Source organism: Ciona intestinalis, chromosome 6, assembly GCF_000224145.3.
Source record: "Ciona intestinalis chromosome 6, KH, whole genome shotgun sequence".
Taxonomy (NCBI): Eukaryota; Metazoa; Chordata; class Ascidiacea; order Phlebobranchia; family Cionidae; genus Ciona; species Ciona intestinalis.
In genome coordinates this window covers 116651-144051 of record NC_020171.2, presented here as the reverse complement: position 1 = coordinate 144051, position 27401 = coordinate 116651, and the positions used below count along the sequence as shown (strand labels likewise).

The following is a 27401-nucleotide window of genomic DNA, read 5'->3' as shown; positions in this document are numbered from 1 at the left end:
AAATAGAGTATAGACTGTAGCATGCAGCACATTTTATCCGTGCTGTTTAGTTAGAGCGTTCTTCTTAAAATCCGATGGAACTTAGGTCAAACCTTAATGGAGCTTTATTATTGTTGGGGTTCGATTTTAGGCACGCTTAAACCTGTATTAGTGTATCAACCAATAAAGTGTTACTTACAGTTTGTCATTAAATATGCTGTTTCATGGCACGAAAAAGAAAGCTACCACATCGATATTTTAACACCAACAAAAAATGGGCTCTCCATTTGCCTGTAGTTTAAAGCAACCATAAGTTTATATCATATATTAGTGCCGTGTATTGTACATTTGTATTTTTTTCACTTGTGAATTAAATACGCAACATACGGACATATAAAGGCGTATGAAACATATAAGGGTGTGCCACCCGCTATAAATTCAGAAGTTACCAGCCAGATAAATAGGTTTACTCATTCACGTGGTGATAACGCCATGCACAGAAAGTCATTATAGGTGTCGTTTAGCCATATAGCACAGACTCCGTGTTATTCGTATTCAACAAAGGTGAACTATTTATGAAGCGCATATACATTGTGTTTTTAAATGATAAAAATATATTATTAAACTTACACAATGTAAAAAGTAATACTTATTCAAAGAGAAATAGCAGATTTGTAGTTACAGTACGTTAAATAGGGGGGTAAGATGGTACATGTTTTTATTCTCTTTTCCCGCCCTATTTGCTATAGTAAACATGGCTCTAAAAGAGCGTCTTTTATATTGTTAAAAACACCATCAGGAGGTATCGGGTTAAGGTGCTAACGGTATCCCATCTTACCCCACGGTCTTACAAGTATTGTATCAAACTTATAATAAGTTATGCTTGATCTAAGAGAAACAACGCGTTTGCAGTCACATTGCATTAAATTCCGGCTTAAAAGAAACAGTATTAACATATTGTGTTGGCGTAATCGTGGCAATCTGTTTTACACTAAGCAATATTATTACAGATTTCGTTTTCCGGTTGGCTAGCTGGTTTAATAACCACTTTAATTGACAACTAGCTTTACATCAAAGCTACTGGGCCACTTATCGGGATTTTATTTTGATTGCAATATTGCAAATAGGAAAGAATAAACGCTTTGTTCTATCCGTTAATACTGTGTTTGTGAGCGAGATTAAAATTGCCATTTATTGGCTTTATTCGCACGGAATTGGGGTCATCAGTCTTTGGACGAAGGCGTCTCGTCTCATCTGCTGCGTCTGGTCATATAAGCACTTGCATACCAAGAGCTGTTTCAGTGTACAGACAAAAAATTTAACATTTTGGTTAGAAATATGTCTAAATGTTTAAAATTCGTCTATTTTTTTTCCAACTGTAAAGGTATCCATTATAAAATAGGTTTTAAAAGTTGGGCAGTACACCATAGGTTGGAATGATAGGGTACATGCGTAGGTGTGTTGTGAGGATTGCAAAGTCTGCATTGCAGATGACAGGCAGCATAGGACACGATGCGCTGCCGCATGATTAACTCTCGTTTGAAGGCCTTCAGCGCATGTGGCAATTATTACAGAGTAGGAAGCGTGAGTTTTTAATCAGATTATTAGCGCAAAATTTAAGAAAAAGGCAGAAATCTTAAGTATAGTGTGTTGATATAACTGTAAGATTACATTATACTTCAATAGCACGCGTCGGGCCGCTGTTTAAATGGTATTATAGCCAAGAATAAGCAATGAGTCTAAGCTTTTGCAGCATACATGCGGTTCCAGTACTGTGAGCATTGATCAAGACATTTCTCTTAAATGCTCTCACCTATAAAATCTACCGGTTCCATGCGGTCTGTTTTCAGTATTTTAATAATTCTAGAAATCCGATATGTATGCTGCTGCAGCCTAAAATAAGTCGGGTTCAGGTGTCGAGGTTATAAATAACCCCACCTCAATTCATTTATAAATAAACCGTGTTCGAACAGAATTAGCAGATTTCCTTTGAAAAGGGGCGTTTGATAGGCGGTATTGCCACAACAACTTCCGGTATACGGCGCTATTGAAACGCTCGCACGGTGATTGGCATCTCTGGTTTTGATGCGGTAGATAGTTTTGATCGCATAACAGCGCGTACTGGATTACTTGGAGCGAGTCGGAGTAAAGAATGCCTCAGTTAAACTCGGATGAAGCTGCCAATGATGAGCCAAAAACCTATAACGATGAAAGGGTAGGCGAAGAGGACGAACGAGGGTGGCATGAAAATGATGAACTTGACAACATAAAGGGTGATTTAGTCGAGGAAGAAGACAGAGACCCACACAGGCGACAATCTTACGATGTTCCGGTAAGTTAAATTCTGCTTTTAAACTGGTGTATTCAGTGAAAATCGAATGCTGCAGGCCGAAAAGTAATTCTAAAATTACATATTAGCGTTTTAGTTGGTGTGTAAACTACTTGTGGCTCAGTAAAGCACCTTAAATAAGTTACATAGGGCTACTTTTTAACCACATTTGAAAATTTACACTCATCAGTTCTTTCAGCAAAAATTGTCCATGTTCTGGTAAAATTTGTAAACTGTCAGTTTTTAAGTGCTCAAAATATTTGCGAAGATAAATTTTATCATGTGGGTGTTAATGGTGAATGTGTAAACTTCCTAACTAATTGTATTTAATGAAATGCGTGAAACATCAAACATGCAATGTAAGAACGCTGTGATATATTGAGTAAAATGGTGTGTTCTGTAGTAATGGTATTGGTACAGCTTGGCAAATGGTTTGAGACAAAAACCTGTTAAAATTATTAGCCATTCACTGCCCTTTAGCGTTTACACTGACTAAGAAATATTTAACTGTTACAGCCAGGCACATTATATTTCAAAACTGCTATACTATTTTTGGAAAGTATTTTTGTAGCAGCATTTTAACGTTCTGTTTGGGTAGGCTTAAATTTTGGTAAAGAATGAGAATTTTTTGTTGTCCGTTTGTGTTTAAAAAACTGGTTAGTTTTGTAATTTGGTTAAGTACTGGTACACCAAGTTATCAAATTATGTTGTAGGCCACTTAATGTTAAGTGCTTTCTTGTCTATGGTGGCCATTTTGTATCATGCACTGACTAGTGAAGTCCCATGTGTTTTATGGCTTGATCAAAACAAAGTCAAGACTCTAAATCAAATTGTAGCAATTAAAGTAAAGTAAAAATTAAACTTGTAAACTTACAAGGAATAGTATTACTTTGTCTAAAAATAACCGGTGTTTTAAAAAAGTTGTAAAAATCTGAACTATGTATATTATGATACAACAACTTAAAGTGGACATAATATGTTTCAAGTTATTCTAGTAAACAACTATATATTGTGTTATTCATTATACTAATGACTTACTAAGTTGTGTAGTAAGTGTAAATCTTCAGGAGTAAACATACTGTTGCTTGGCATTAAGCTGTCAATGTAATTCATATTTAGCTGAATAAATCTAACTGTATTAGCTAAGTAGATATTTTGTCAGATAATTTGTTTTACTTGAATGTGTGCTTGGCACAGAATGTTGTTTATGAGACTTTTTTTAGGCTTTTGTTTTTACAAAAATATGAGCAACATGCACTACAATGTTGTTGTTTTTAAAGTATTGTAATTCTAAAGTCTGTGCGACTTGAATTGCCAATCAAGTTTGTACATGGTATAAAAGTTAAAAGAGTTTGTTCTCTGTAATGTGGTTGTAATGTGTTTTGTTTGAACTGTTCAGTCTGTACACAAATAAATCAGTTGCCATTCAAAGGTTGCCCAAAAATCTTGTTCAATGTGAATTTGCCATGGTTAGTGGGTGCCTATGCTTTCCCTTCCAGAAAGCACAATTGGCTTAAGCAAACACCACTGTGGGTGTATTTATTTGAGCAGCTTATCTTACCATGCCTGGCTGACTTTGTGTTATCAGTCAGCATGGTGAAGCAACTGCCCTATGGGTGTCTCCTTAATTCAAGGCTCTGATTCAAATACTTAAAATTTTGACTGCAAATTTGTAATTTACACCCGATTTTTAAAATTGCCAAACTTTCGTGACTTCATAATAATAAGCAGCCTTCACCTACATATTAGATTTTAACTTTCAATTAAGAGTTTCATTTCACTTGAAATCAGTGATAATATTATGTTTTAACCAAACACTGTGTAACATTGTCTGTTTTAAAGCCATTTTGTACCTTCGTAAATTTAAAAATAATTAATATAATACTGACAACAAAATTTTACAAATGCAGTTTTAAAATTTATGACTATTAAAATTACAAAATGCTTTTATTTTCACTAAAAACATTTCACATGAAAGTAAACTATATCCTTGTGGTTGGTTATGGCATTTTTTAGCACGTTAGTGTGACATCCATGACATATGTATTTAACATGTTGTTAAAAGTAACTGCCACAGTATGATATCACTTCTTACAGTGATGGCTCTGTCGATTAACGTTCCTGTAACTTAAGATTAGTATTTTATGCACCAGTGCTTCTGTTCAAGTCAAATTGCCTGAGGCTTTGCGCTACAACTTAGCCAACTTATTCAGTTACATCACGTCAGTTCATATGCCACATAATCTGAACATTGTGCTACAATGATGTCTATGTATTTATCTGCATAAAAGAGCTCTATGATTATTTTTATTGGTTCAACTATGACATTTTTGTTGTATTTTAACTTTCTGTTGTTTATTGTACAACTGTTTCAAAATTATTTAAAGAAAAACAACAAAATTTCTTAACATGAGTATATAATGTTAGTGGCATAATTTGTTAGTGTTATCTTCAATTTTCCAATTTGAATAACATTCACTCAGACTGATGACAGCACATAGAATCTGCTGGTTTCGCGAGCACTAACCGCAGTGAGGCATAGGAATTTGAAACTGCTGCGTTCTAACCTTTGGTGGTATAATCTTGTAGGGCACAAGGAAAACTGTTACCAAACCATTCTTGCTATCCAGCAGTGCGTAACCAGTTTGAGTTATTTTGACAGCTCGGCTACATTGCTGTAAATGCCACAAAGCACACAACAAGCTACTCATATGCTGCTTCAATGTATTACACCACTATGTATATATGTACACAAGGCATTAATGGCAGTATTTGTATTACCAATTTAGAAAGTCGTGTTTTGAGTTTACAATCTTAACCTTTCCACTCAGTAATATGACAAGCGGTATAGATTGCATCCTTGGGGGGTTAGTTTAGACACTCTTTACTTTTGCGTTCCATTAATTGATGTGGGTTTCCTGTCTTAGAGGCTGTGTACATGAGGATTGCCTCAGTGCACGCTGGGGTGATATGTGACTTCATATCTTAATTTAAATATGATTGACACATGTTCTCACAGCTGGTGGTCACCGCAGACAAACACATTATTAATATTTCCCTCATACCCTTTTGCTATTCCCTGTGATGTGGCTTAAACTTCACACTTTCCAAGCCCCTAGCTCTTGACAGTTTGACAAATCTTTTGAATATGATATTACCGCTGGGTCATGTTGCTATATACAGTGCACCCTTGGGCATGGTATTAGATTCTAATTTTCTGTTCTTTTAATTACAGGCAAAAGTAAACTCTCGACACAGAGATTCCAGCCACAGAAGTACAGATGATTTAGACAGAGGTAAAACAACGCATCGTATATTTTAATCTCACTGACAGCATACACAAAATAGCTGATATCCATAGGGCACTTGCTCATTGGGTAAAGGAAAATTCCCCCCCAAAAAAAACGATTTGTTAAAGCGAAAATTTTACAATGTTAAGGTTTTGATATAAATTGCTTTGTTTTCACCCTATTTGTTTTCTATTTTTCTTCCGTAACTAGTATTCTATGTTCACCAATTCAAAATTAACCATTATAAATTACATAAAATATGTAACATAGTAGAGTGAGGGAAGATGGGACACCTTTTTATTCTATTTTCTCGTCCCATTCGGTTGTAAACAAAGAACATTAAAGAATTATAAAGCTGTATCCTCAAGACTCGTATAGACCGTTATTATTTGTTTAAAATGCGATCCGGATATTTAGATATTATGTGCTGAAGGTGTCCCATCTTCCCCACCCTATTTTTCTGAATACAATCAACACTGAACTATTTTTTGGTAGCGTATAATATTATCAAACATATTCACCAACAAACTCGAAAAAAATTACAAATCAATTTTAATTTACAGATCTTCCAAGTGATATAGCATCATCACGTCCAAACTTCCCTTATCTTCAGCAAGACATTGGAGCTGCTATTGCTTTAAACCAGCAGTCGTTGTTGTCGTCTCTACCATCGTCTGTAAGTTGGATCATTTTTATTGGATCATTATGTAATTTCAGTCGAATTTTGTGATAGTTTTTTTTATTTTGTCTTAGCTTAAATGTTGTTTTTAGTTTCTGTATATTAGCTGGTAAGGTATCGTCAGGAATTTTAATTGACCCATGCGGGAGTCAAGGCTTATTTTTGTACTATTTTTGTATTATATGAATATTTAAGGTTTTTAAATCCGCCTATGTGTTGAATCGCTACTGTGTTGCCCGTATGTCAGATTCCAATACCGCAGTTAACTCCCTATTTGAGTGACACAAATGAAACTTGTGCTTCCCTGTTTCCCCGCCGTGTTATATTTCCGTTGGCAGAATGCTACACCATGGCCTGGATAGTTTCGAGTGCATTGCCACCCCCTAATTAAGTGCAAGCAGCACAAAACTCAATATTTAGCATGCTTCGCATCGCCTGGCTTTATCAGCGCTTAGATACTTGTGGTATACACAATACCGGTTTGAGCCAGATCTAACCCGCTTCCTCTCAATCTCCGCTGTCCCTCCCGTGAGATTGAAAACTCCTTTTATGACTTGATGGCGCCAATTTTTCACCCCAGCTTATTAATCCGCACTAAATGGAGATACGTTTCGGAAATAACAAGGTTATTCTGTTTAAGTCTGGCAGGGACAGACCTGTTTTGTTATCTGCCGTAATCACAACGGTCAGACATAGGGTCACCGTTTATATCAGCTCGTCCATCACCGGCTTTTTCCCATATTTCAGTTTGTGTAATAAACTCTAAATTGGCCAATCTTATTTAAACCAAAGCGCAGAATTTTTAAGTTTATTATTTCCAGGCGACCGCCTTGACGCCGAAACATAAAATTCGATCCATAATGTATTTTTCTGGCTCATTGCCAAGATATTCTGTGATTTTAAGCATGCCGATGCAAAGTGCTACATCGCGTTAACGGTGCCAAAATTTGCGCTACCAGCGCCTAACGAGTGCCAAGTGGGATATCAGATATCTAGCCGTCGTGAGAAGCGACTTAATGTAACTCTAACTCACCGCCCACAAATAAACCATCAACTATCGTATTCACCACGTTTGCTGCTTCGTGTTACGTACAACCCAACCCGATAGTCGGTGGTCGGGTGCCTTTGTCGCATAACAATAGCCTGTATTAGGTCATACATCATAGGGGGATCAAACCATACATGTACGATAACACGGGCTCGCCTAAAGCACAAAAACCGGGGCGGATCGCAACGCGTGTCATTGGCTATTCATGCAGAAAGGCGTACTAAACGGCATAGACCAAAAGCAATCTACGTTATATACACGTAACTAAGTACACGTCGGATATAACAGGTATTTCCATGTAGATAATTTATGTATCAGTGCTCATGCGTTTGTATGGAAGTACTCGTTGACAGACGTACCCCAGCGCCGAATCTGCTGTGTTATGCCTCATGGCAAAGCACACGTAAACAATGTAACTCAATCAGTGAAATATTGACGTCTAATGTTCGATGGGCAAGGCTTCTGGAATGCGTGCCACGTATGTTAGTTTATTACTGCGCAATGAATTGCAATCTAATTACACGCAGACGCTTGAGCAGAAGCGTCCGAATTCTGACAGCCGCTAATTTGTGGTGGCGCAAGAAATTAAAACCGGCCGTGCGTCTTCAAGTAGACGTCCACTATCATTATAAGCCAGAACTTCGCTTTATTAAATTCCTTTGATTGACACGATTTTTCCTATACACTCTTCCGAGAATCGGTACCATTACGCCATTGATACAGCTACGCAATTGAGGTTGGGTTAAGAAAATTTAGAAAATTCGGCAAATTGTTGGCATATGACTTGACCATTGAGTTACTGGTTTAGTGGTTGTGTGTTTTATGAATAAGGCCTCAGTACAAATTATGCTATGTATGTTATTCTGGCAGCAATCTGTAATCGCCGGGGCGGGCAATGATTGACCAAACGAACAAATATTTAAGTAAGCTCGGTTAACTTTCGTGGAAAAGCGACTAACCCTACCGCTCACAACGTCCTTAGTGGTTTGCGAGCATTGAATATCCGCAGCTGTTGGTCGAAAACTTGAGCGGTACATATTACACGATTGCTTTTGTTTAATATCATTCACAATTAGTGCGGTTTTCAGCGATACTGGCAGGGTGGGGTTAATTGATGCTAATTGTGTCGTCCATAGCATGCATGTTCGATGTGTCAATCACTAAGCGACAGGGTTTCCGTTCAAAGAGTGACTCACCGACGAATTAGGGTTGCGCGCCTCGCAGACCAACACTCCGTATCACCACAATCAAAACGCCATGTCTACAAAGACGCCTCGTGTCCATAATACTGCCACGATCCGCTAAACCTCAATGAACACGGTACATCGGAAGCGGGACCCAAATCTTTCCGAAATGACTCTGCTCAAGAAGCACTCAGACAGTAATCGGAATACCCGTTCTACTGTCGGCTGTAATGCTCACGAGAAGCACAATTTACCAAGTGTTTTAAAATTCCCACGCAAATTACGGAGACAGACCTCTTTTGTTTAATGACTTGTGAAGTGGTGAGCTCGCTCAGATTAAGACGGGATTTCACGATAATCATTAAAATAATTTGCGACTCGCGTCCGAGTTTCTTTATCAAGCTACAAACGTATTAAGACCGTATGGACCACCAGGAAAAAAACGTTGCTAATTTACAATGTGTTTTTTTTTGTGAATTTATTTGCTGTTTTAAAGTTCGTTAAATAGTACTGTGGGGTAAGATACTTTTAACACCTAAAACTAATATTTTCGTGTGTTTAACAATTAACGTTTTGTAAATTTACTTTATTTACTGCCAAATAGGACGATAAAAGAGAATGAAAAACCTGTACCATCTTACCCCACCGTACCATATATTTAAGAGAGAAAATGTGATTTTAAAGCACAAATCTTTTCTCCATACCTAGTCCTGGTCACAAGTGGTTACCGTCCACTGGAGTCTCTTGAACTAGATTAACTTAATCTACGAACTCATACAAACACCACGACCCTCGTCGCATACAAACGCCCGCTTTTACACCAGGTCGCCTATTCCCATTCAGAATCACCGGTTTAATGCCCCTACTGTTTATAAGCGGAAAAATTGTGTCAAACCTGAAGTGGATTACTCAAGGCGCGCAATTTGTCTTGTTTTTATTGCTGGATAAATCGCTCTGTTCCCGCTCGGCAAATAACACTTCACCACAGTGAACAGGCGCGAATTTAGGTCTGATTTACACCAGGCAGTCATAAACCGCTGCATAGTATAGCAAAGCGGAAAAAATGGGACATTTTCATTCTGTTTTTTCGTCCCGTTTGGCAGTAAACAACGAATTTTCACTGAATTATATAACCGCAGCCGCACGACTCTTAAAGAGCGTTGTTTATTGTTATAAAACAAGATATTGAAAAATCGTATACTACCCCGCAGTAATATACGCAGAAACAGTTCAGAGCGCCTTTTTTGAAATCTCCCCGAATTAAACATACTCTGTTTGGTTCCGGTGCATGGCCATCACTCCTTCTAATTGAACTGCTCGATTTTCCTGTGTGTCATGCGCTTGTGCTGTGTTTTGTCACGCTTACTGGCTTATATGGTCGCTATACTACATTGGAACCTTAGAAAAATTATGATCATTAAACCGTATTGCTTATTGTAGTAACTCGTATCAAAATGGACGAATTCCTAAAAAATGACTTTACGAAATATTGGGCCGTGTTAATTACACGTATTGGTCATTTTATCTGACATTATAGTGATATGATGGTACAACAAGTTACCGTACACTCTGTACTCACTACCCAGGCCTTCACGCACCGTTGCCCTACCATTGTACCTCAGTTCTGCGCTGACATTTTCTTCGCTTCGCTTGCCCGGTCATGAAAGTAGCTTAAAAACCAAACAGCCTATCCAGCCTGGAAAGGCCATTTACTAATACCTGACGCATAATATTATAATTTTCGAATGACCTTCCTGGTAAAAAAAGATAAATTTTATGTTAAACTGATGGTGTTAACGTAAATTTGATTATATTACACTGATAACGTATTGCCATATACCATGCAACTTTTGTGCAATATTACCAAAAAGGCTGTTCAGTATTACATGCCTGGCAACAACTGCAGCAAAACATCTTATTATAATGGGTTCTATATTAATACGTTAAACCCATATATTAACACATCATATATCGAACAGTAGTCTCTATACGGAAATACCCTCTTTAAAAGTGCTCAGGTTTTTCTGGTTCCCTAATTCCCACTGTACAACAAAGCAAAGGTGCAAAGCAAAACACTTAAACACAAAATATCCGAAAATAATGCTAAATTTTATTCGTATACACTACACAATTCATGTATAGTAGGTTGGGGTAAGATAGGACATTTCATTCTGTGTTCTCGTCTTATTTGATAATAAACAAATTAATTTTACGAAGTTATATAATCGTAGCTCCGCGACTCTTCATATTGAAATGTTGTTAATTGTTTAAAACACGATTGAGTAATTTAGAATTTAGTTCCTAACGGTATCCCATTTTACCCCACAGTACTATATGTGTTAAATTTAAACATTTACCCAATGGTGTATTTCTCTGCCCGCAGTTACTTTGCAAACATATTCACTTTATTCCGCTTATCTGTCGCATGTCACATCAATAACAGCGCAAAAGCTTGGATAATATTCGAAGCATATTTGTCCGGCCAGCGCAAACACGCCAGTTCAGATAAGCGGCTTTTATTTTGTGCTTAACGATGTTGATGCGACCGGATATACGCCCATGCTCGTTTACCGAATCGCCGCTACAATAAGACCTTGACTTTTACAATAGGTACACCCAATAATTATGTATATGTTTAAAAACATACGTTGTATTTATTTAGGTAACCTTTTACACAAATAAAAGCGAGCATGTCGCCGAAATGTCGGTGCGCAAAATAAGTTGTCGGTTCGCAAAATATATTGCCGGAAAGACTGTTTTAGATTTATAAAATAAATGTTTATTTATAATTAAGAAAGTTGTGAAAATAGTTTTCTTTTTTTGTATCATTTAAAGTAAAAGTGTGTTTTGTTTGAGATATCTATGTATTTTTTTTTCCAAAATTTCGAACTGTGGTATTTAATGGTGCGTTGCGTTGGTTAAGTTATGCAAGAAAACATAAACAGCCGACGGCTCTTTGTAACTATGCCTTGAATGTGTGGCAGCTGCTTTGTGCTTTAATGTATAGCTATATAGTGGAATAGGGGAAGATGGGACACCTTTTTATTCTATTTTCTCGTCCTATTTAGTAGTAAACAAAGAACTTTCAAAGAATTATAAAACCGTACCTTCAAGATTCCCATAGACCGTTGTTAATTGTTTAAAACACGATCAAGACATTTTGATGGTATGTGCTGAAAGTGTCCCGTCTTCTCCCACCCTACTATATATATTTTTCTGTTACGGTTTATGTTTTGGGATTATCTCACAAAATGCTTATGGCGTTTATTAATATTGAGAGATTTAAGCGACCCAGCTTTATAATACAGTATAAGAGCGATTGCATTCGGGATTAATGGCACACGTACTACATTATGTTCTGTATAATCTGGGTTTTACCAGGTTATGTAACAGCTGTAAGTTTAAGTTTATTTTATAAAAAAAATACGTTGTTTAGTTCAAGGTATATAGTACTGTGGGGTAAGATGAATACCATTAGCACATAATATCCCATATTTTTTGTATTTGCGTTTTAACAATTAGGAGACATGAGGATATATACAGTTATAAAATTCTGTAAATAGTCTTTTTGGTACAATAAGTCAAATGAAAACATTAATTATCTTACCTTGGCCTAAATATTTATATTTTAATATCTGCATTATCTACACTAAATCCTATAATGCTGTTGTCATTTATCGTGATTAGGCTATTTTAATAGTTTTGAATGTTACACTGGCGCCAATTCGACCGCGCGCATAAGTTAATTGTGGTAAAACAACGTAAAAACCGGCTTGTTTGTATCGATTGCCCTGAAATGCGAATATACACAAATTTTGCATAAGCACCACAAACTGCCTATTAAATTCATTTGTCAAATTGAAGACTATTAACAGCAAGCAAAATGGCGCGTCGCTCTGCGGGTATTAAATCATAATAATGGCGTATTATTTATGGCACTATAAAAGTGCAAGGTTACGTTTAGTATTATCCTTCAACAGCTGACATTAATTAATCGCTGTCTTCTATCTCTTAAGGAATTCATTTAAATTAGTCGTATAGTCGTTCGTTTTTGTAGAAATGTTAAGATTTAATTGAAATCTTTATAAAAAAACTGTTGCTGTCAGTATAGCATGTAAATCTGAAACAGTCCTTCGAAAAATTCTGCACAAAACAGTCGTTTCGGTAAAAGGGTACAAATCTGAAAAAGTCCTTCCGGCAAATTTACTTTTTGTACCGACGTTTCGGCGCCAAATTCAAGCCGCTTTCATTAGGGTAAAATAGTCAAGTCAAAGTATAAATATGTTACATATTATCTCGGAATTCGTTAGAACACTCGCCCATCCCGTAACGCACACACGCTTTTCGTTTGTTTAATCTTCAATTAGTTAGCACCACGCTGGGAAGTGTTTTGATAACAATTAGTAAAAATTTCCGTCGCCCGCCGCCGGTCACCGGCGTCGAAGTGTTTATAGCTTTAGAAACGGGGCGATTACTGCGGAAAAGTCTCGTGTTAACTGTCTATTGTCGTAGAATTACCGTGTTATTTGCGTTTGGTTGTAAATAGCGAAGGATTAATTTACTTGTAATGTAGTTTACCACACTTAGAAGTTACAACCCATTTTAACCGCGAAACCTTCACATTGGGTTGGTTTTCTTTATCGGGTATTAAATGAATATCCCCTTTGCAAAAGTAACTATACTGTTTTTACTTATTTAAAAAAAGTAGTAAAAGATAAAAAATCATGCTTTAAAGTTTACCGTTATTTTTTATTGGTAAACCTAAATGAGTCGCTCAGGTACAACCTGGAAGACAATCATTTAACATAAGTGGTACGCCTACAAAAGCTTAGGAGACACTGGTATAACGTAACAAGTAGCTATAAATGCATGGTAGAAAATAGGAATATTAAATACATGGTATACGCCAAACGGTACACCTACTTATTGATGCCAAAAAATAGGGTAGAATTAAAAAAATGTCCTGTTTTGTTTATGCACAGTATTAATATGCTTGAACTGATTTAATGGGACAACTCTGACCTAAATGCCACGTCCCCGGCGTACCTCGCCATATAGGACCTCAACCATATATAGAAGTCCAATACATGTAGTGTTAGGAATACACGTATATAGTTTAAAGGCCTGAAACCCACAATATCAAATATCTGTCATTAATCAAAGTTTTGCCAAATCGATTGAATGCGGTAACCAATTGTTCCGTACTTGAATGTTGGGGGTTTTAAAAGGACGGGATATTAGGACTTGAAATATATTCAATTAACACTTGTGTGATTGAGTCTGTCATTTTAAACGGACGTTGACCCGTACATATTTAGAGAGAAATTGTTTAATTGATCGGCGTGTGTGCTTTCAATAACCATCATTTATTTTCAGATATGATTCGTTAATATATAGCCCAACGCCGATCTGATTTATTCGTCATGTGTATGTATGTGACTTAGGTTGTAACTAGTGTTATCTATTGGTCATTCTACCTGATAAATCTGACATTTTTGCTATATTTTTTGCTGTATATGCGACAAAAATGAACTGAAAATATTTAAAGTACTAAATTAATATAATCTATTAACAAAAATTCTGACATCTTTTCGGCTAAATGCAACATGAAATGACAGCCAATTTAACGTAATGCCCAAATGGAAACGCCAATATATGCCTATTGGTACTTATACGATGGTACGGTCCGCTTTTTATTGAAAAACGCAAAAAAGGATGCCATTTCTTAAGCTAAATGCACAAAAGGAAAGTGTCGCAAGTATGGTGTATATTTGTATTAAAAAACGGTAAAAAAGATGCAAAAAAATGCAAAAAAGTCGATTGACTGTTGTAACCTAATACGTACAACAAGGCCGTTCATTTTGATTCGTATATTTTTCTATGCTACCAACACGCCACATCAAAGGGGCTCCAAATTCACGGTATCTAACTTTTGATGAGTTTTGTCCTTGCCGATAACGCCGCGCATCAAAGGCGTGACCGCTAAGATTTGAGTCACGCCAAACTAGCAGTCACCGTTTTTGGGGTGTTTTCGAAAAGTAGCGTTTTCGTCTAATTTTTTTACGCGTCGCAGCGAAAATTTTAAGGATTATGTTACGTTTCGAGTAGTTTTTCTCGTCTTGGTTTCCAAGTTCCCGTCAGGTTAAGACGTTTTTAGAAGGTGCTATGAACAGTACAGTTGAAATTTAACTGTGCGGTTACATAATATGTGCATTTTTAAAACAACGCAGTGCGTTTTGTGTCCAACAAAATCTAAAATTTCTGTATACTCCAAAACAATTTATATCACTACTTTCGCGTTTTAATAATTTATACTTAATTAAATTGGTCGTTTTTTTTCTTGAGAGAATAGTTTTAAATAGAAGGGGTTGCGGTAGTGTCGCTTAAATGGGATTTCAAGCCCTTCGAAACTCGAAATATAGAGTAAGAGATGAATAAATGCGACCAGAAGGGTAGAACCACTTGCGCAGGTGCTGGACAGCACTTGACGACAAATTCCCCGTCCACGATTGTCGTCCTGCTCAAAAGCGCTCGATTAAAAGGGGTTGACGCAATTATGTTGTAAACATCACTTACCCTCCTAAAGGTGGGTGTTACTTCCCCCCTACCCCTGTCACTATCCTTGCGATTAATTGACCTATCTATTTACCGAGTGTCGCGTTACGCTTTTATTCGACTACCGTCCCATTCACACTTTGTCTAGCCGATTAGAGTGCACGCCTGTCTTGTGTGTTTGTTTGTACTGTAGGAATGAATGTACAGTGAAATCTATCATGTCCTGTCGCGAACCACTAATCCCCGTATTCTATTCTATCGTTATAGCTCTGTGGGCACGATGCTACCACATTCGAACATTTTTTTGCTGCGAAAAATTACAACCAAACTATTTATAGATGTACAGTATTGTTTCCATTCTCTTTTCTCGCCCCATTCGGTAGTAAACAAAGAATATTTAGGAAATTATATAACCTTAAAATACCGTTGTTAATTGTTCAAAACACGATCAGGAAGTATGGGATTTAGGTGCTAACGGTATCCCATCTTACACCACAGTACTATATTAGTTGTAGATAACTACGATTACTCAGCCACAGGGCTGGCCCATTGTTCAAAAGATAAGGACATACTTGAATTTTTTGCATACGCTGACCATTAAATTTTTGGATATTTTTGGAAAAGGGGCAAAAAAATTGACTTACGATGAGTTCGTAACGTTTATTCCACAAGAAAAATAGGTTTAATTAAATTTTTGACTTTTAGTATTGACATAATAGTTAAGTGAATATGGGTATAGTTAAGACAAATTAAGAGAAAATATTCGTTATTATAACGTATCGTTTATTAAAATTAACTGCCCTAGTCTACACTGTCGTAGTTTTGAATCATTTGTCTTCTATTTCCGTGCCGTTTTTGGCTCTGCTGAGCAGGTTAAAAACGTTGTTTTGTCGGGTAATTCATGGTGATTGGCAGGCACATTTACGCACAATTGTCCGCTAAAAAGTTACACTCAGTTACACAGTTACTAAGCGACCCCCTACTTATAGGAGCCCACTGTATTAGGTTTCCCACTGCGTTATAATTTAGCCCACACCGAACGCTCGGTAAAGTGCACAGGCCTTCGAAGCAGGACACTTGTACGCAATACAGTCACCCTACTGGGCATCTAAGTACACTAAGCCTTTGTATTGTCACTCATTTGCTAATACGCAAAGGAGAGTTTTTGTACTTGACACTTCTCATGCCATGGGCCATTAATCAACGGAATCACGCACGAACGACTCGCAGAGACTTCCTACAAAATAAACAATGTCAAGAGAGTACCACCATAGTGGGATCTTCCGTTTGAGATAATTGTAAAATAGTTTAAGTGGCCCGACATCGCGGTACTCGCACATGTATTCATACAAATACTTCGACTATTAAAACTTGATTTTTTACCAAGTTGTCCTAACTGAAGCACTCTCTATTCCACACACTGCATTTTAAACCACCAACCCATTAAATTCTGTTTTGAAAAGTTCACTTTGTTTAAAGACTGCTAAATGTTGCGGAACCGTTTTTTTGTGCTGTTTAACTTGTAATAATGTTCCGCCCTATTTTAAGTTCAATGCCAGCTGTTGGTATGTTAACTTGATGTTATCACGTGGTCATATTTTTGCTGGCCAACCCCAGAAGCTGTTGTAACAATACCACGGTGGGGGGTGTCTTCGTGCCGTTTTGTTTTCTTAAGACGCAGCCAGAGAGTCGTTCACCGTCGTAAAGTTGCGTCGGTTTTCGGTCTAAATCTGTATTTTCAAAACAAGTTTCGGGCCCGCCACCTCTGCGCTTAATGCCCTGTAATACAAATTCGCAACCGCCGCAGAAACTTACCTTTCGAACTGTAATGGCATTTACCGACTAAAGTCGTGTTTCAAGCCACAGCTGGATTATACGCTTTAGTTCAGCGTGAACAAGCCGGCAATTAAGCTACACTGACAAGGTGTCTGCAGACATGTTTGTATTCATTTGCATTATCTGTGGCATCTTGGCTTACACGCAAGCTATCTACCCAGCATAGCTTCACAGACAAATAGTGTGTCCCTTGATTCGCTGTGACTCGTTTGTCAAATTGCGCCGAATTAATATTTGACAAAACGGCCCATACAAACAATTACATCAACGCGTGGGACGTGTATATGGTGCCGCGCAGATCGAACCGAAGATAAATAACCCGCTGAAACCGGTCCAGACCAAACTTAACTGGATATACGAAAACTTGCTGTCAGCGCCGACGATTTAAGCAATTCGTGTCAACCTTTACACATTAGGTGTTAATTCAACGACAGGTTGTTATAGGAGATTGACTAACATGCTTACATACGTCAACGCTACATGCGTTAGCACCTATATAACGACTCTAATTGCTTAGCAAGGCTGTGGGATTTATTCTATACGAACATCTTGTCAGTTATTTCTTGAAAATACTTACGTGTGTGGGATTTTGTTTGACTTTTCCGCGCGACTGTCACATTTATCAGTGTGTCACCAGTGCGCATTGGGGCGTAAAATCTGTTATCTTGTGGTGCACTTTGGGTTTCCGGAGCCAATTCGGGTTCGCATCTGACACGCGTCTCCCTGAAAATAGACATGAGACTCACATGCGTGAGTGCGCAGTAGGCATGTTGTCTTTCGCTCTCAAAATCGCAGTAATGCGCCGCTGAAGGAAGTATTTGGACATTTATATCCGTGTGTATATGCCCCAACATCGCTCAGTGCTTAACCCGACGTCTGGTTTCAACCCATAAGTATTTTTGTAATTGGCAACCGCATATAGAATGTAAACGACAGAGCAGATTACGCACGAGTTTACGATCACAGCAACGGATAAATCGGATTAACCTGTAACGCTCTAAATATTTACATAAGTATTATGGTCGCTTATTGTTGCTCAAGTGATAGCGCCTCACACGAGAGTTCAAATTCGAGCCCAGGTTTCTGTGTGACGTCACAATGGCTACGTTAATTAGTTGAATATGTTACTTTGAAACAGCTCAGCCCAACCAGGCACTTAATACTGTTGTGTGTACTTTGAACTTGTCTTTTTTGTTTCTGACCAGTGTGAGATACATTGGAGTCCCCACTTAAGTGTTTTGTGTGTGATTTCCTAATTGCTTTCAAAAGCTCTCAGTGCAGTTGGAACAGTTAACAAGATACTTTCAGTTTTTGTTCCCATTTCAAGCCCTGTCCCTTCGCGCCACTTGTTCACTTAAAATCCTCTTAAGCTGCGAGATACACAAACAAAATGTAGAAAACTAATTTACTGTTGCAACTTTTAAGCCACTCATGATGCACCAATGTTGTGCTATGATAACACACTACATTGTATATTGTGCAACACGATTTTACAAGGGCTAGTTAAAGACAACACAAAATATCTGTTGTTGCAGCACTTTACTAAAAATGTGCACGCTAAAATTACGGAAAAAACATTCATCATTTGTTTGTAGTTTACTACGAATGTACACACCGAAATTAAATAGGTCTAAAAAAAAACTTTAAAACTTTGTCTGTAGTCAATGATATGGTGTATTATTCTTGAAAGCCACATTTTTTTAAATTAGTGTTTTTTTAATTGTCTAGGGTCCCAACTGACTAGGGTACTTTGAATCAGTTTTGCAAAACCCCAAAACTCATATTTTTTTTCCCAAAATTTTGGTATATTTACAAATTTTCCAGTCAAAATTTTTATACAGATCATTGTTAATTAGTGAAAGTTATGCAGCCTATCAGTGGTTTCATAGCGTGCAGTTTAATAAAGCCTGATCAATATGCATACTATGTAATAAATGTATACAGTTCTGTAATGCAATCTGTTATATGAAGCTATTTTACTTCTGTAATCACCTAACTTATTGCACATGGGACCATTACTCATATATATGAACTCTAGCTCTTTGGTTGGTTATAACATATGGAGTTGAAGAGTATTTCTCCATACCCCCATAGCAATAACTGCCTGAAGATAATATTTAAAGTAAATTAAACTTGTGATCCCCTAACAGTTGTAACCAAGAAAGGATAATTAGAATTTCCCAAAGGCCCAAGCCAATTTCAAGACAGTTGTGGAATATTAAACATAAGGTTTTGAATAACATAAGAAACTTTTTATTACAGAGTCAAGTGCCTTATAACCCTTATGCATATCACCACTTCTTGTATGGTACACCTTCCCCTACAGATATAGATGGGAAACCAGGTAAGATGTTTATTACATAGCCAGAGGGTACTGGGTTTAAGGCTTGGTGCTGCTACCATTGAGCGTGTGTGTTTACTTACTTAAAAACACTTTTTTATTCCTTTACTTCTGTGGTCACTAATAGGTTGACTAAATTGGGGGCTTTGAAATAGGAAAAATAGCCCCCAAAATAAGAATAAAAGCCTAAAAGTTCTATACTTGGCGACTTATAAATTTGTGTGTATGTTTTAATACTGAATCAGTTACCACATTACATGATTAAATAAGACTCAACTTTCAGAAACAAAAAAAAAACAATATAAAGTGTTTCACTAATGTCATCTAAAACCTCCACAATACAAAAACTGTATACAGATTAAGCTGTTGTTTGCACAAAACAGTAGAAAATTTATAAATAGGTACAATAACCGAAATATTTTATAAAATCCCAAAATCGTGACACCAACGCAATGAGTGTATAATGGTACAGAAAGTGGAAAAAGCCAAAAAAGGTGGATTTCATCAAAAAAAAATGGTTCTTGTCATAAAAAATATAGAAAAAATAAAGTTTCGTAAAAAATAAAATAAACTATATTATTAAGTCTTATTGACAAAGTATTTCCCCACACAGGTTTACCACGACATAATGATGTACCAGCTATGTACCCACTACCTGGTCAACTTGGTCAAATACCTAACCCACTTAGTCCATGGGGGTAAGAACATTGGAATGCATATATATATATAACATGGTGCTTTATATAATATAGGTGTATAGTACTGTGGGGTAAGACGGGACACATTTTGCACATGTCATGTTTTAAACAATTAACAAAGCTCTATGGGAGTTTTGGGGATACGGTTTTATGATTTTTTGAATGTCCTTTGTTTACTAAAAATTAGACCAGAAAATAGAATGAAAATGTGTCTCATCTTCCCCCACCTTACTATATATAACATATACATTACTTTAGTTTAGTACAATGGTTTGTTCAAAAATCTGCTGCCTAGACCACTGGATATGTTAATATTTATTTAAATGGGCTGTCTAAATTGTCAGCCATACAATGCAAAAAAAAGGGAAAAATGACCAAAAAAAATATTTACCCACAAAGTTTATGGTAACTCGTAAGAAACCACGAGGTGTATGAAACAGAACACCCATGTTATAACGACTTTCGTTTTCCGGCTATGCAAAAAAATGAATAAATACATTGATTCATATATATATATATATGTATATATATATATAGGACATAAGTTTTTAAAGGTATGCACACGTAAATATATTAATTTTAAATAAATTAATTTATTTTTGTAATAATGATTCACATTTCAGAATTACATCACAGAATAAATTAAACTCGTTCATTCATATATATATGTACATGTATGTATTATAACACATATAGTTCTTAAAGATATGCTCAACTAAGTATTTGCAATTTATACGAATACAGTATATTTTCATATGTATAATACATATAGCAAGACATAAACATGTAAAATTTGGACGATTTTTTTTCTCATAATTATGGTTTTCATTTCAGACCAACTAGCCCAACACCATTCATATGTACTGCTAGTGCAATGGCTGGCATGTTGCGATATCCATATCCATTTGCATCACAATTTACATCAACTTCGGGTGGTATGAGTGCTATAACACCTTTTCCACTGGTGCCCCCTCATGTTAGTGGCATGCATTCCACTATGATACCACACCCTGCCATGGCATTACCTGGGCATTTACCTAATGGCCACAACCAAAGTAAAGGGGGTGTAGATAAAAAGTAAGTGCATTTTTTAAATTTTGTATTCAGAAATATGTTTTTTAAAATTTTTTAGACCCACAACTTACTTGAATATATTTTGTTTGCACAGCAAATTTAAAAAGCTTATAATTTACACAAAATGTGTAGTAGAGGAAGATGGGACACCTTTAGCACGTAATAGTCAAATATCCTGATCGTGTTTTAAACTATTAACAACAGTCTATTGGAGTCGTGAAGATACGGTTTATAATTCTTTGAATGTTCTTTGTTTACTACCGAATGGGACAAGAAAATAAAATGACAAGAAGTCCCATCTTTCCCCATCATACTCTATATGAATTACAAATGTATGTTTTTGCACTGCTGTATTAAAAACCAAAATCCAAATTTTCTGCATCTGAAAATTCCCGGTGAAATATTTATTTATTTAAAAAATTAGTTTTAAATCATAAATTTTCCCTAGAAATTTTGGGCCTGAACCTGGCTCAAAGAAACGCGAAAAAGGCGACAAACCAAGTCGGCCATATGTGAAGAAACCACTCAATGCATTCATGCTCTATATGAAGGAACAACGGGCAAAAGTGGTCGCTGAATGCACGCTGAAAGAAAGTGCGGCAATCAACCAAATACTTGGAAGAAAGGTTCGTTTTTTTGCTAAATTTCCGAGAAATAGGAAGTTTTTCTGTAGGTCCATTTTAACTGTCGAAGCATGAGGTGTGTCGAACCACTGCATTTAACGCATTATTAACACCCCTGTTATATAAATAATAAACATCTGATTCACAATAAAACACCCCTGTTATAACTCTTGAATTCACCCTAAAAATGGAGGACAAATGGGTAATAACTTAAAAACAGTAATTCCTCAAAAAAATGGGCAAAAACGAGTTATCAAAAAATGGGTAATTCCAAAAAAATGGGATAATATTTAATCAAAAATGGGTAATTCCTTAGAAAAATGGGCAAAAATGGTTATTCAAATATAGAAATAACCCCAAATACCCTACAGTGGCACAGTCTTAACCGTGAAGAGCAACAAAAATATTACGAGATGGCTCGAAAAGAACGTCAACTTCACCAACAGATGTTTCCAGGTTGGAGTGCCAGAGATAATTATGTAAGTTATTTTTGGCTTTTTATCAAAAATGCTTTTTTTACCAAAAAAACTGTGTCTCATATCTGCTAGAACACTTACTAATTAAGAACAATTTTTTACATAGTTTCAGCATTTATTGTGAGAAACTATGTAAAAAAAAAATGTGTAAAATTATAAAAAAAAATTGTGTAAAAAGGTAAAAAAAGAAATGTAAAGTTTTAAAAATTTTGTACCATTATTAAATAATGTGAAATCCACGTTTTATCAACAGGGTAAAAGAAAGAAAAGAAAAAAGGAAAAAACTCAAGATTGCACAGGTCAGTTTCTAACTTGTGCTGTTACTATATAACTGTTTTTCCTATTTAAATAAATTATACAAAGTATTTCTGTTTGCCAAGATAACAGGTGTAACATGCAAAACATAAAAGTTACTGAATTTATTACACCTTAAAAATAAGCCCTTACTATCAGTTTTGGTAATATTTAATTTCTACCCTGTATTTATCTAACAATTATTTTCTACCCTGTTAATATAATCTTTACTTTAAAACTTCCTATTTCTTTTCTGCCTTCTAATCTTTTACAATCTTTTCTGTCTGACACCTTAAATTACACAACTAACCGGTATCATAGCACAGTAGTTAAGTGCTGTAACCAGAAGGTACTGGGCTGGAGGCTCACCGCTGCCACTATTTCACCATAGTAGATATGTTATTGGCAAGTCACTATTAAGTTGTTTAAATTGTTAACCATACAGAAATAAATTAATAACAATCACCCACCAAGTAACATACATGGTAACTCGTAAGCTAGCACGAGGTGTATGAAACAGAACACCCGTGTTATAACGACTGTCGTTTTCCGGCCACGCGGTGATAAATAAATAAATTACATTCATTTATTTCTTCTTTCTTTTCTCTTACCTTTAGCTTCAAGTTACTTTCCTTCAATACAAGGACACTACCCCCGATCAAATATAATGCAACATTACAGCTTAAGTGATAGGTATCCTATGCGTCCACTCTCATGCATGCTTGCACTTTGAACTGCCTTTTTTCCCTTTTTAAAAAAACAACTTTTACTAAAAAAAAATTTTTGTGCATTTTATTCATTTGGATTGTGTCTTTTTCATAAAACCGTCATACGAAATTGGAATACCTCATGCCCGTGTCGACCCACGCATGCGCAACACATCCACGCTACAGCTCAGAACCCCAAGAAATGCCGAGCTGTGTTTGGTCTAGAACAACAGCAATTATGGTGCGCACCGTGCAGGTAGACTTTGTTGTATCGCCCGCCCCCTACGCGTGCGCACTCAAGCGTAACGCATGACGTCACACAGGTTTAAAAATTGTGGGGCGGGCTAGACGTGCTGTGGTTTGCAGTGTGTAGAAGTGTGTGTGTTAATTCCACCAAAAAAATCACAAAAAAACAATTGCATGCCACTGTGTTTTAATTGAATTGTTCGTATTTACAGCACTCCCGAATCACTCAGCGTTTCACGTTATTTCCAAACCGTAACTGACACAGCATAATTTAAATTTTAATTTCTTTTTACGACCGTGTCTGCTGATTGAGATTATAATTCCCGCTTCCGTTGAGCGCATACCAACTGACAAAAGCTTCCACAGTCTTAACTGAATATTTAAACCCTCTTTGAGAGCCTAAACCTAAATAAGACCATTTTCAAACACTAATTTGGTTCCATTACGGAATGTGTGTGTTAATTTACTTTAAAGCGAAAAATATTTTTTTCTAAGTGTCCAGAAATGTAATAGTGGTTAAAGTTTTGTGGCTGTAGGTTACCGGGTTCAAAACTCGATGCTGCTACCATTGTGGGCGTATGTGTACCAATGGGTTGTCCAAATTGTTAGCCATATAATATAGAGAACTTATCGCAGTTATATATGTTACTGGGGGTAAGATGGGACAATTTTAATTCTGTTTTCTCGTCTCATTTGGTAGTAAACAAAGAATATTTACAGAACTTTACATTCTTTTTCCCACGATTTTAAAACAGCGTTGTTATTGTTAAAAACACGATCGGAAAATTTGGGACTTAGGTGCTAACACTATCCCATCTTACCCCACAGTAGTAACACATATTTAGTTCTGTTGGGGAAGACGGGACACCTTTAGAACATAATATCTAAATACTCTGATCGTGTTTTAAACAATTAACAACAGTCTATGGGAGTCGTAGGGATACGGTTTTATTATGAATGTTTTTTGTTTACTACCAAATAAGACGAGAAAATAGAATAGAAATGTGCCCAATCTTCTCCCACCCTACTATATTTACCCCAATGCGTATGAAGCCATCGTGTATGTTGCGCAATATAACACATTGTTACGTCACAGGAGGAAAAAGAAATGCATAAGATACCAACATGATGACGACGATGACGATTCAGATGACGATTCGGATTCAATTCATTACCAGGTATACAAATGTGCCCGAATACGTTTTAAACTATTCCAGATTACGTATTTTGCGTCTGTTTTGTTTTTTGTTGTTTTTTTTTAAAGTAATTTTTCTGTTTTTATCTTTTTTTGTTTTACTGTTTTCTCGATGTTTAACGTTTTTTGACTTTTTAAACTTTTCCGGTTCTGTAATTTTTAACTTTTTTGCTTTTTACGATTTACTTTTTATTACCTTGCTTGGTAGTTTCATTTCATTCAATAATACAAACAAACTACCCTGAAAAAACTCATTTATTTTATATTATATACAAATTTGTAATAAATCAAACTTGATTGACAGCCCTCCCCGACCGACAACGGTGGCGGTCCCCCCTCAAACTTCGACGACCCCTCTATGACGTCACTATCGACCTCCAGCGTCATAAGCAGCAACAATGGCGGACAATCAACTTCGTCTGTAGTAGGGGACCGTTTCTCACCTAACAGGGGGCATGTGGAAATACCTTGTGATTTAATAAAACAAGAAAAGTCGCCACCTTTATCGCATGATAATGTTAACAAGCAGGCCCACAAATCAGCGGTAAGTTTTCCTTTGTTTAAAATTTTATTTTTTATTTAAAACAATTTATTTAGTAATGTGGGGGAAGATAGGACACTTTATTTGATTTTCCCATTCCATTTGGTAGTAAACAAAGAACATTCAAAGAAATATAAATTCGTTTCATCACGACTCCCATAGACCGTTGTTAATTGTTTAAAACACGATCCGGGTATTTGGATATTATGTGCTAAACGTGCCCCATCTTACCCCACAGTACAATATTGTTATATTCTGTTACTGCGAGACACAATACAAATTTAGAACAGCTGTTTCGCCAACTTTGTTTTTTACCCACGTTTTATTCGAATGTCCTCATCTGGATTTTAAAAACTTTTTTTCGTATGAATGGTCAAAAAAATAAAAATAAATATTTTAACAAAAGACTGAAAATTTGACCAAAAGAAATATTAATAAGTTTATAGTAGGGTGGGGGGAAATAGGATACCTTCAGCACATATTGTCTAGATTGTGTTTTAAGAAATTAACAACGGTCTATGGGAGTCGTGAAAATGCAGTTTTATAAATATTTCAATTTTTCTTTGTTTAATACCAAATAGGTCAAGAAAATGGAATAAAAATGTGTTCCATCTTTCCCCACCCTACTGTATTTTAATTTCCCGTAACCGCCCTTTTACAAATTTGTTTTCTATTAACAACAGAGAGACATGTACCAACCATCAAGTAGCTACGAACCTTCCCCTACCGACAGCAACCATAGTGCTGATAGACACAACTGTGCAAAGAGACCTCGAACCACAGAACCCAGTGTTGCCAGCACAAAATCTTTTACCGACGTCCAATCGCGACATCTTCAATCCGGCAACACTGCAGGAAAAACTCAAACCGAATTGCGTAACCGGCGATCGAACTCGTTCGGGAATTCCCCGATGCCCCATAGTCACCCCAACAATAGCAATAACCTATTCTCACCCACCGTACTTTCCCCCGGCCGTTCACCCATTGGGGGTCTGAATTCACCCCACTCAAACAACTTTTTCCCCCACTTTCAACCGTACCTGCAAATGAGTACACTTGCCGCTTTACCGCCGTCCCCATTGAACAGTTTCATGGGGCTACCCGGTTTCAAAGGCTTACAGTCACCCATGAGTCTAAGTGGGGCAGCAACGACTGCTAACCCCGGTGGGGGGCACCCAGGTACAAATTCCACCCGCCGTGCAACATCAGCATTAGAAGGAAAATCCTGAAATCTCAGTCGTTTTTTCCGAGATTCCTCCAAAAACGTAGCGTTGCCAAACACGCAGCATTCTTCAAGTGGGATAAAAAGAGGGCGTGTCCGGCTTGATGACGTCATTTGTTGTGACGTCACTTGTGATGACGTCACGTCCAAGTTTTGTGTAGCGACCTTTGCGTGGTGCCAACACCGCATGAATTGCCAACCATACCTTACTCGTGCCTCGGATTTTTTACGACGTTTAAATCATGTTTTTTTTTTTATCTTTTCTCTCGTGGAGCATATTATTATAAAACCATCGCAATTTTACTTTTAGCGCAGTGAATATTCGTTCTCAACTTTTTCTTTTCATTTCATTTCGAACTTGTCTTTTTAAACCCGAGATTGCGGACGGGCGTTTACTTTTCCGTACCGTTGCTGCTTTGTTTTGACAACTTTTTTGACTCCGGACACGTGAAAGTAATGTCACGCATCGTTTTTACTGTTTTTTTTTTACCACGTGGCCTTTTATTCGTATTGAACAATCCAACAGTATTTTTGAACTTTTTTAGCACGCGACACGAAATGGAACGATTTTAACGGTGATCTCGTAGGCCTTCACACTTCCACGCCAATATCAATCAGCGAAAATAAGGTTCCAGTACTCGAGCATCACGCTACAGTTCGCTTCGCTTATACGCTAATCATTGTACACAGCTAGGTACCGTGCATAAACCACTAACCGTGTGTACTTCTGTCTTTACTAGTCGTTGCAGTTCGTGAATAAATATGCCTTTGTACCACGAAGCAATCATTAATTGAATGTTATCCTTACATGGCAGGGCATGGCACAGTTGTATAACACGGGTGTTCTGTTTCATATACCTCGTGCCTACTTCGGAGTTACCATGTATGTGACCTGTGGGGGAATATTTTATTTCGTATATAGTAGGGTGGGGGAAGATGGGACACCTTTGACACACAATAACTAAATATCCTGATCGTGTTTTAATTAATTAACAACGGTCTATGGGAGCCGTGAGGATAAAGTTTTATAAAAAATCGTTAAATGTTTGTTTACTACCAAATTGGAGGAGTATAGATTGAAAAG

The 27401-nt window shown here is 36.8% G+C and overlaps 1 protein-coding gene across 3 annotated transcripts; it reads left to right on the top strand.

Moving 5' to 3' along the window:
• The first annotated feature begins 1947 nt into the window (after positions 1-1947).
• tcf/lef (transcription factor protein) lies at positions 1948-27104 on the top strand. 3 transcript variants are annotated; one of them, XM_018812172.2, is made up of 13 exons: positions 1948-2311; positions 5544-5604; positions 6162-6274; positions 19163-19244; positions 19855-19939; positions 20774-21016; positions 21462-21639; positions 22008-22115; positions 22366-22411; positions 23300-23354; positions 24456-24537; positions 24859-25098; positions 25779-27104. In XM_018812172.2, the coding sequence occupies exons 1-13, from the start codon at positions 2132-2134 to the stop codon at positions 26322-26324; spliced, it is 2019 nt and encodes a 672-aa protein (XP_018667717.1). In that variant the 5' UTR covers positions 1948-2131; the 3' UTR covers positions 26325-27104.
• Positions 27105-27401: the final 297 nt, after the last annotated feature.

Bases quoted from the DNA above. Each gene is read 5' to 3' on its own strand.
- tcf/lef (XM_009860504.3), top strand. From the start codon at position 2,132: ATGCCTCAGTTAAACTCGGATGAAGCTGCCAATGATGAGCCAAAAACC. The intron at 21,017-21,461 runs GTAAGTGCATTT...AATTTTCCCTAG, and splicing joins AAAGGGGGTGTAGATAAAAA to AAATTTTGGGCCTGAACCTG. The intron at 24,538-24,858 runs GTATACAAATGT...CTTGATTGACAG, and splicing joins CGGATTCAATTCATTACCAG to CCCTCCCCGACCGACAACGG.